Genomic DNA, 10,000 nt, shown 5'->3' with positions numbered 1-10,000 from the left:
AGAGTGGAGCGAGGGTCATCCTAAAAGGAGGGAGGAGTGAGGAAAGGGGGGAGAGAAGAAGAGAGAGGAGAAGAGTAGAGCGAGGGTCATCCTAAAAGGAGGAGGAGTGAGGAAAGGGGGGAGAGGAGGAGAGAGAGGAGAGGAGAGTGGAGCGGGGGTTATCCTAAAAGGAGGGATGAGTGAGGGGGGAGAGAAGAAGAGAGAGGAGAAGAGTAGAGGGAGGATCATCCTAAAAGGAGGAGGAGTGAGGAAAGGGGGGAGAGGAGGAGAGAGAGGAGAGGAGAGTGGAGCGAGGGTTATCCTAAAAGGAGGGAGGAGTGAGGAAAGGGGGGAGAGAAGAAGAGAGAGGAGAAGAGTGGAGCGAGGGTCATCCTAAAATGAGGGAGGAGTAAAGGACAGGAGAAAATATGGTTACTCTGAGAGGAAGGAGTGAGGAAAGGGAGGAGAGGAGGAGAGAGAGGAGAAGAGTGGAGCGAGGGTCATCCTAAAAGGAGGGAGGAGTAAAGGACAGGAGAAAATATGGTTACTCTGAGAGGAAGGAGTGAGGAAGGGAGGAGAGGAGGAGAGAGAGGATGTAGAGTGGAGCGAGGGTCATCCTAAAAGGAGGGAGGAGTAAAGGATAGGAGAAAATATGGTTACTCTGAGAGGGAGGAGTGAGGAAAGGGGGAGAGAAGAAGAGAGAGGAGAAGAGTGGAGCGAGGGTTATCCTAAAAGGAGGGAGGAGTAAAGGACAGGAGAAAATAGGAGTGAGGAAAGGGTGGAGAGAAGAAGAGAGGAGGAGGTAGAGGAGTTTTAAGTGTCCTCTCTCACCCTCTTGCTCTCTTCTCTCTCCCTCTTTCCTCTCTCTCTTTCTCTCTCTCTCTGTCTCTAATGGGACCATTGGGCCGAGAGGAGCTAGATAGCATTGATTATTTACACTGACCTCCACAGACACACACACGCACACACAGACACAAACACACACACACACACACACACACACACACACACACACACACACACACACACACACACACACACACACACGCGCGCACACGCGCACACACACACACACACACACACACACACACACACACAAGCACACACAAGCACGCGCGACCACTCTCTCTCTCTAAATTGTTCTCTGTCCCTCTCTCTAACTCTAACATCACAAACACACAACTGTGTGAACCACATTTGTTCCTAGTCCTTGTGAGGCAGTCACACACTCCTCTCTCACATTCCTGTAATGACTACATACTGCCACCTTGTGGTCATTTAACCAAAATAAACCAATCTGCCTAAAACCCACCTTTGACCATTGATTCAGTCAGGTAGACAGACATTCAGTCATTCTGCCCCACTGCCTTTCTGGGACACAGAGAAACCATGACATGTGTGCCATGGATTTTCACTCCAGTCTAATTTGACTGACATCCTTCCAAACTTCTTCAACTTCTAATCATGCATTCTGTCTTTCATCAAAAACTTTGCTTTTAGTCATGCAGACATTGTTCATAATGCACATTCCTTCTCTTCTCTTCTTGTTCTGACAGGATGAGAAGAATCAGCTGATGACTACTAATGTCTGGCTATGGCAGGTAAGGACCAATCAGCTGATGACTACTAATGTCTGGCTATGGCAGGTAAGGACCAATCAGCTGATGACTACTAATGTCTGGCTATGCCAGGTAAGGACCAATCAGCTGATGACTACTAATGTCTGGCTATGCCAGGTAAGGACTAATCAGCTGATGACTACTAATGTCTGGCTATGGCAGGTAAGGACCAATCAGCTGATGACTACTAATGTCTGGCTATGCCAGGTAAGGACCAATCAGCTGATGACTACTAATGTCTGGCTATGACAGGTAAGGACCAATCAGCTGATGACTACTAATGTCTGGCTATGACAGGTAAGGACCAATCAGCTGATGACTACTAATGTCTGGCTATGGCAGGTAAGGACCAATCAGCTGATGACTACTAATGTCTGGCTATGGCAGGTAAGGACCAATTAGCTGATGACCACTAATGTCTGGCTATGGCAGGTAAGGACCAATCAGCTGATGACTACTAATGTCTGGCTATGGCAGGTAAGGACCAATCAGCTGATGACTACTAATGTCTGGCTATGCCAGGTAAGGACCAATCAGCTGATGACTACTAATGTCTGGCTATGGCAGGTAAGGACCAATCAGCTGATGACTACTAATGTCTGGCTATGCCAGGTAAGGACCAATCAGCTGATGACTACTAATGTCTGGCTATGGCAGGTAAGGACCAATCAGCTGATGACTACTAATGTCTGGCTATGCCAGGTAAGGACTAATCAGCTGATGACTACTAATGTCTGGCTATGGCAGGTAAGGACCAATCAGCTGATGACTACTAATGTCTGGCTATGACAGGTAAGGACCAATCAGCTGATGACTACTGATGTCTGGCTTTGACAGGTAATGACCAACAGCAGCATCTCTACTGTAGTTTGAACACAAAAGGCCTCTGTTGTTAATGTTGTGATATTAATGCTTCAACAATGTCTTCATAGAGCTTCACTTGTTTCTAGAAGACTTCAAAATGGTGTTGTATTTATGTAGCAGTGTTATACCTCAGCAGTTCATGCCTGTATTGGTATTATTGTAATGGTATGTTATAATGTCATGTCATATTGTCATGTTATAATGTTATGTTATAATGTTATGTTATAATGTTGTGTTGTAATGTTATGTTGTAATGTTATAATGTTGTAATGTTATAATGTTGTAATGTTATAATGTTGTAATGTTATAATGTTATGTTATAATGTTATGTTATAATGTTATGTTATAATGTTGTGTTGTAATGTTATGTTGTAATGTTATAATGTTGTAATGTTATAATGTTGTAATGTTATAATGTTATGTTATAATGTTATAAAAGTATGTTATAATGTTATGTTATAATGTTATGTTATAATGTTATAAAAGTATGTTATAATGTTATGTTATAATATTGTTATAATGTTATAAAAGTATGTTATAATGTTATGTTATATTGTTATGTTATATTGTTATGTTATAATGTTGTAAAAGTATGTTTTAATGTTATATAAGGCCGTCATTGTAAATAAGAATGTGTTCTTAACTGACTTGCCGAGGTTAAATATTGTTATGCTATAATGTTATGTTATTATGCAATGGTATATTGTTATTTTATAATGTTATGTTATATTTTTATAATGTTATTTTATAATGTTATGTTTATACGGCAGGGTAGCCTAGTGGTTAGAGCGTTGGACTAGTAACCGGAAGGTTGCAAGTTCAAATCCCCGAGCTGACAAGGTACAAATCTGTCGTTCTGCCCCTGAACTAGGCAGTTAACCCACTGTTCCTAGGCCGTCATTGAAAATAAGAATTTGTTCTTAACTGACTTGCCTAGTTAAATTTTTTTTTATTTAGTTATATATAATTTTATAATGTTATGTTATAATGTTATTTTATAATGTTATTTTATAATGTTATGTTATAATGTTATTTTATAATGTTATGTTGTAATGTAATGGTATATTGTTCTGTTATAATGTTCTATGTTCTGTAGGAGTGGGTAGATGTGAAGCTCCAGTGGAACCCTGATGAGTATGGAGGAATCACCTCTATCAGAGTTCCCTCTGAAACAATATGGCTGCCAGACATCGTCCTCTATGAGAAGTGAGTCCGCACTACTTCCTGCTTCCTATGGGCTCAGCTCTGTGTTTTCAGACTTTCTTTGATACTTTATTGTCCCTGAAAAATCAATGAATGCTTTCTTAGAACCTGCTTTACAGTTTAGATACTTGTAAGACAACTCTTCACTCTAATTGATAACATAGTGTATAACATAGTACTTCTGATGACTTTTCTCCCTCTTCACTTCATTAATCTTAGCAGGATTAGCATGGAGGTCTATTATAATCATTCATGTTAGCAGGGTTAGCATGGAGGTCTATTATAATAATTTATGTTAGCAGGGTTATTATAATCATTAATGTTAGCAGGGTTAGCATGGAGGTCTATTATAATCATTCATGTTAGCAGGGTTAGCATGGAGGTCTATTATAATCATTTATGTTAGCAGGATTAGCATGGAGGTCTATTATAATCATTCATGTTAGCAGGGTTAGCATGGAGGTCTATTATAATCATTTATGTTAGCAGGGTTAGCATGGAGGTCTATTATAATCATTCATGTTAGCAGGGTTAGCATGAAGGTATTTTATAATAATTTATGTTAGCAGGATTAGCATGGAGGTCTATTATAATCATTCATGTTAGCAGGGTTAGCATGAAGGTATTTTATAATCATTTATGTTAGCAGGATTAGCATGGAGGTCTATTATAATCATTTATGTTAGCAGGATTAGCATGGAGGTCTATTATAATCATTCATGTTAGCAGGGTTAGCATGGAGGTCTATTATAATCATTCATGTTAGCAGGATTAGCATGGAGGTCTATTATAATCATTCATGTTAGCAGGGTTAGCATGGAGGTCTATTATAATCATTCATGTTAGCAGGGTTAGCATGGAGTTCTATTATAATCTAGTATCGTTTTAGGAAAACCAGCGCTACCACGCAGCATCCTGAAAAGCCTCATCGTCTTTTGTTGTGTGCTTTAAAATGTGTCTAATGAACACAACTCACCAACTAACTTCCCCTCCTTCCCTCCCTTCCTTCCTCCCTCCCTCCCATCCCTATCCTCACCCCTCTCTCCCTATCCCCCTTCCTCCCTCCCTCCCTCCCATCCCTATCCTCACCCCTCTCTCCCATCCCTATCCTCACCCCTCTCTTCCTATCCCCCTTCCTCCCTCCCTCCCTCCCATCCCTATCCTCACCCCTCTCTCCCTATCCCCCTTCCTCCCTCCCTCCCTCCCATCCCTATCCTCACCCCTCTCTCCCATCCCTATCCTCACCCCTCTCTCCCTATCCCTCTTCCTCCCTCCCTCCCTCCCATCCCTATCCTCACCCCTCTCTCCCATCCCTATCCTCACCCCTCTCTCCCTATCCCCCTTCCTTCCTCCCTCCCTCCCATCCCTATCCTCACCCCTCTCTCCCTATCCCCCTTCCTCCCTCCCTCCCATCCCTATCCTCACCCCTCTCTCCCATCCCTATCCTCACCCCTCTCTCCCTATCCCCCTTCCTTCCTCCCTCCCTCCCTCCCATCCCTATCCTCACCCCTCTCTCCCATCCCTATCCTCACCCCTCTCTTCCTATCCCCCTTCCTCACTCACTCACTCCCCCCCCCCCCGCCCCCAGTGCTGACGGGCGTTTCGAGGGCTCCCTGATGACCAAAGCCATCGTGAGGTCAGACGGGACAATCAGGTGGACCCCTCCGGCCAGCTACAAGTCTTCATGCACCATGGACGTCACCTTCTTTCCCTTCGACAGGTGGGACTGACCGCTGGACTCACACACACACACGAACGCTCACACGCACACAACATACACACATGAACACACACAAGCTCACACACACATAAACACTAACATGGAAGCACATACACACAGACACACACACACACACTAATCAACCAAACAATCCATCAGTCCTACCTGTCGGACGGGAAGAAGGTGACATCCATGATTATCTCTGTTTTACTATATCACTTTATCCATGATTATCTCTGTTTTACCATATCACTTTATCACTATCATTTATAAGATTTGTTGTGTCACTTCTTCTCCTTTATCACTCACTCTCTCCTTCCTTTTGGTTGGCTGGTTGATTGGTTGATTGATTGGTTGATTGGTTTATTGGTTGGTTGATTGGTTGATTGGTTGGTTGATTGGTTGATTGAGATGTGACTGGTGTATATTTTTTTGTTAAAAAAAACAACATTTTAAAAAGATATATAACTTCTTTGTTACTTTACAATATAAATACTTTAATATAAAGTCAATTTAACAACACAGACAGAACTTCAGTCACCACAGACAATGTTTCCCCCTCCCCAACACAGACAGAACTGCAGTCACCACAGACAGAATGTTTTCCCCTCCCCAATACAGACAGAATGGTTTCCCCTCCCCAATACAAACAGAATGTTTTCCCCTCCCCAACACAGACAGAATGTTTTCCCCTCCCCACCACAGACAGAATGTTTTCCCTTCCCCAACACAGACAGAACTGCAGTCACCACAGACAGAATGTTTTCCCCTCCCCACCACAGACAGAATGTTTTCCCTTCCCCAACACAAAACAGAACTGCAGTCACCACAGACAGAATGTTTTCCCCTCCACAATACAGACAGAATGTTTTCCCTTCCCCAACACAGACAGAACTGCAGTCACCACAGACAGAATGTTTTCCCCTCCCCAATACAGACAGAATGTTTTCCCTTCCCCAACACAGACAGAACTGCAGTCACCACAGACAGAATGTTTTCCCCTCCCCACCACAGAAAGAATGTTTTCCCTTCCCCAACACAGACAGAACTGCAGTCACCACAGACAGAATGTTTTCCCCTCCCCAATACAGACAGAATGTTTTCCCCTCCCCAATACAGACAGAACTGCAGTCACCACAGACAGAATGTTTTCCCCTCCCCAACACAGACAGAATGTTTTCCCCTCCCCAACACAGACATAATGTTTTCCCCTCCCCAACACAGACAGAACTGCAGTCACCACAGACAGAACTGCAGTCACCACAGACAGAATGTTTTCCCCTCCCCAATACAGACAGATCTGCAGTCACCACAGACAGAATGTTTTCCCCTCCCCAATACAGACAGAACTGCAGTCACCACAGACAGAATGTTTTCCCCTCCCCAATACAGACAGAATGTTTTCCCCTCCCCAATACAGACAGAACTGCAGTCACCACAGACAGAATTTTTTCCCCTCCCCAATACAGACAGAATGTTTTCCCCTCCCCACCACAGACAGAACTGCAGTCACCACAGACATAATGTTTTCCCCTCCCCAATACAGACAGAATGTTTTCCCCTCCCCACCACAGACAGAATGTTTTCCCCTCCCCAATACAGACAGAACTGCAGTCACCACAGACAGAATGTTTTCCCCTCCCCAATACAGACAGATCTGCAGTCACCACAGACAGAATGTTTTCCCCTCCCCACCACACACAGAATGTTTTCCCCTCCCCACCACAGACAGAACTGCAGTCACCACAGACAGAATGTTTTCCCCTCCCCAATACAGACAGAATGTTTTCCCCTCCCCACCACAGACAGAACTGCAGTCACCACAGACAGAATGTTTTCCCCTCCCCACCACAGACAGAACTGCAGTCACCACAGACAGAATGTTTTCCCCTCCCCAATACAGACAGAACTGCAGTCACCACAGACAGAATGTTTTCCCCTCCCCACCACAGACAGAATGTTTTCCCCTCCCCAATACAGACAGAACTGCAGTCACCACAGACAGAATGTTTTCCCCTCCCCAATACAGACAGAATGTTTTCCCCTCCCCAATACAGACAGAACTGCAGTCACCACAGACAGAATGTTTTCCCCTCCCCAACACAGACAGAACTGCAGTCACCACAGACAGAATGTTTTCCCCTCCTCAACACAGGCAGAACTGCTCCATGAAGTTTGGCTCGTGGACCTACGACGGCAACATGGTGGACCTGGTCCTTGTGGACCACTACGTCGACCGTAAGGACTTCTTCGACAACGGTGTGTAGGAATAAAACACTCTTGAAGTAAAACGTCTTGCTACTCCAAAAGCTTCAGAAGTCAAGCAGCAAGATACTTGTTCTGACTACAGTAATATCTCACGGGTATACAGTGTATAGAGGGAAACATAAGGCGGTTTCATTACCAGTTAATACATGTTGGTTAAAGACACCATTTCTACAAGAAACAGCAGGTAACTAACCCGGTTTGTCAGTCTCTTCCCACCACAGTTGATGAAGACGTTAATCAGTATGACAATGTCCTCTCTATTTTTTTACCTTTATTTAACTAGGTAAGTCAGTTAAGAACAAATTCTTATTTTCAATGACGGCCTAGGAACAGTGGGTTAACTGCCTGTTCAGTTACTAGTCCAACGCTCTAACCACTAGGCTACCCTGCCGCAATCATTCAATATGCTGAAGATAGTTTGGGGGAATGTTGTCAGCTGGGGGATTTGAACGTGCAACCTTTCGGTTACTAGTCCAACACTCTAACCACTAGGCTACCCTGCCGTCCCAAATGTCCAATGTGAATGTGGTCCCATTATCCAACATTAAAGATAACATGCGATCACTGATCCAATTCCCTTACAGGTGAATGGGAGATCCTCAACGCCACCGGCGCCAAGGGCAGCCGGAGGGACGGTATCTACTGGTACCCCTTCGTTACCTACTCCTTCATCCTCAAGAGGCTTCCTTTGTTCTACACACTCTTCCTCATCATCCCCTGTCTCGGTCTGTCCTTCCTGACCGTGTTGGTGTTCTACCTCCCGTCTGACGAAGGAGAGAAGCTGTCTCTGTCCACGTCGGTCCTGGTGTCTCTCACCGTGTTCCTCCTCGTCATAGAAGAGATTATACCGTCCTCCTCCAAGGTCAGTGGAGGTCTCTGGGGACTGTCTGTCTGTGGAACGCTCTTGAGCCGTTTTAAACTACTTTGCCAAGCCGAGCTGTACTACAGGGTCGGCCATTGTTGTTGTTATCGTACTGGAAATGACCATGTGCCAAGAGAAAGGCAGTCCAGTAGGGTTCAGCTTGGCCCTGTAGTACACCCTGCTGGTTCAGCTTGGCCCTGTAGTGGGAATCAGGTATTGTTGTACTCTTTAGAGATGTGATGTCATGAACATGTTATTTATGTATTCATCACCAAGGTGATCCCTCTGATTGGAGAGTACCTCCTCTTCATCATGATCTTCGTCACCTTCTCCATCATCGTCACGGTGTTTGTCATCAACGTCCACCACCGCTCCTCAGCCACCTACCACCCCATGGCCCCCTGGGTAAAAAACCTCTTCCTCCAGAGGCTACCCAGACTGCTTTGCATGAGGGGACACACTGACAGGTACACACACAAACACACCTTCTCTTTTTTCCAGTTGATTACCAATAATTGATTGGATTGATCTTTTATAATTCAATTCAATAACAAATGAATACAATCTGATTTTAGAAGATAAGATGGAAATATATTGAGGGAACATAACAACTGTAGTTCAACCCTGATGTGAATAAATAAAGAATAATAATTAGATATTGTGGATATATATTTCATGATTTTCTTTCATTTAATGGAAAGTAAGAGAGAAGTGACTACATACTTTATTCCTGAATAATCAACGTTGTGATTGTCGTGATTAGTGGTAACTGGTGTAATTGCTAGGTACCACTACCCAGACATTGAGCTGCGTAGCCCAGAGCTGAAGCCCCGCGGAGGTCCAGGGAGGAGGGGGGCGTCGGGCCAGGGCCAAGCCCAGCAGAGAGGCCCTGTCGGGGGGAAGGAGGATGAGAACCATGCCTGGTTGGCCATGCTGGAGAAAGCCACCAACTCGGTACGGTACATCAGCCATCACATCAAGAAGGAACACTTTATCAGAGAGGTAGGGGTGTGTCTGTGTAACTGTCTGTCTCTATATCTTTTAGTTTTCAGATGGGGAATTTTTTTTCTTATTGTTGAGATCATTCTCTTTCCCTCCCTCCCCCTCTCTCTCTCACGCTTTCTCTCACGCTCTCTCTCACGCTCTCTCTCACACTCTCCCTCTATCTCCCCCCCTCGCTCTCTCCCCTCTCTCTCTCTCTCTCTCTCTCTCTCTCTCTCTCTCTCTCTCTCTCTCTCTCTCTCTCTCTCTCTCTCTCTCTCTCTCTCTCTCTCTCTCTCTCTCTCCCTCTCTCCCTCTCTCTCTCTCTTTCCCTCTCTCTCTCTCTCTCTCTCTCTCTCTCTCTCTCTCTCTCTCTCTCTCTCTCTCTCTCTCTCTCTCTCTCCCTCTCTCTCTCTCTCTCTCTCTCTCTACCTCTCCCTCTATCTCCACCCCCCTCTCTCTCTCCCTCTCTCTCTCTCTCCCTCTCTCTCTCTCTCTCTCTCT

The 10,000-nt window shown here is 44.8% G+C and overlaps 1 protein-coding gene across 2 annotated transcripts in view; it reads left to right on the top strand.

Moving 5' to 3' along the window:
• The window catches only part of LOC110500908 (neuronal acetylcholine receptor subunit non-alpha-3), a 23,951-nt gene that overhangs the window by 13,269 nt on the left and 682 nt on the right, over positions 1 to 10,000 (top strand). Inside the window, exons 3-9 of one of the 2 annotated variants that reach the window (XM_090210045.1) lie at positions 1,536 to 1,580; positions 3,559 to 3,668; positions 5,254 to 5,385; positions 7,541 to 7,644; positions 8,238 to 8,515; positions 8,792 to 8,982; positions 9,301 to 9,517. In XM_090210045.1, coding sequence (XP_090066171.1) covers positions 1,536 to 1,580; positions 3,559 to 3,668; positions 5,254 to 5,385; positions 7,541 to 7,644; positions 8,238 to 8,515; positions 8,792 to 8,982; positions 9,301 to 9,517 — 1,077 coding nt within the window. Of the gene's footprint in view, positions 1 to 1,535; positions 1,581 to 2,315; positions 2,346 to 3,558; positions 3,669 to 5,253; positions 5,386 to 7,540; positions 7,645 to 8,237; positions 8,516 to 8,791; positions 8,983 to 9,300; positions 9,518 to 10,000 lie in introns of those variants that run through there. The other variant, XM_090210046.1, reaches the window with a different exon arrangement.

Source organism: Oncorhynchus mykiss, chromosome 19 (genome assembly GCF_057628025.1).
Source record: "Oncorhynchus mykiss isolate SJ-2025 chromosome 19, ASM5762802v1, whole genome shotgun sequence".
Taxonomy (NCBI): domain Eukaryota; kingdom Metazoa; phylum Chordata; class Actinopteri; order Salmoniformes; family Salmonidae; genus Oncorhynchus; species Oncorhynchus mykiss.
Note: the sequence above shows the minus strand (reverse complement) of the source record. Positions and strands in the feature narration are given on the sequence as shown.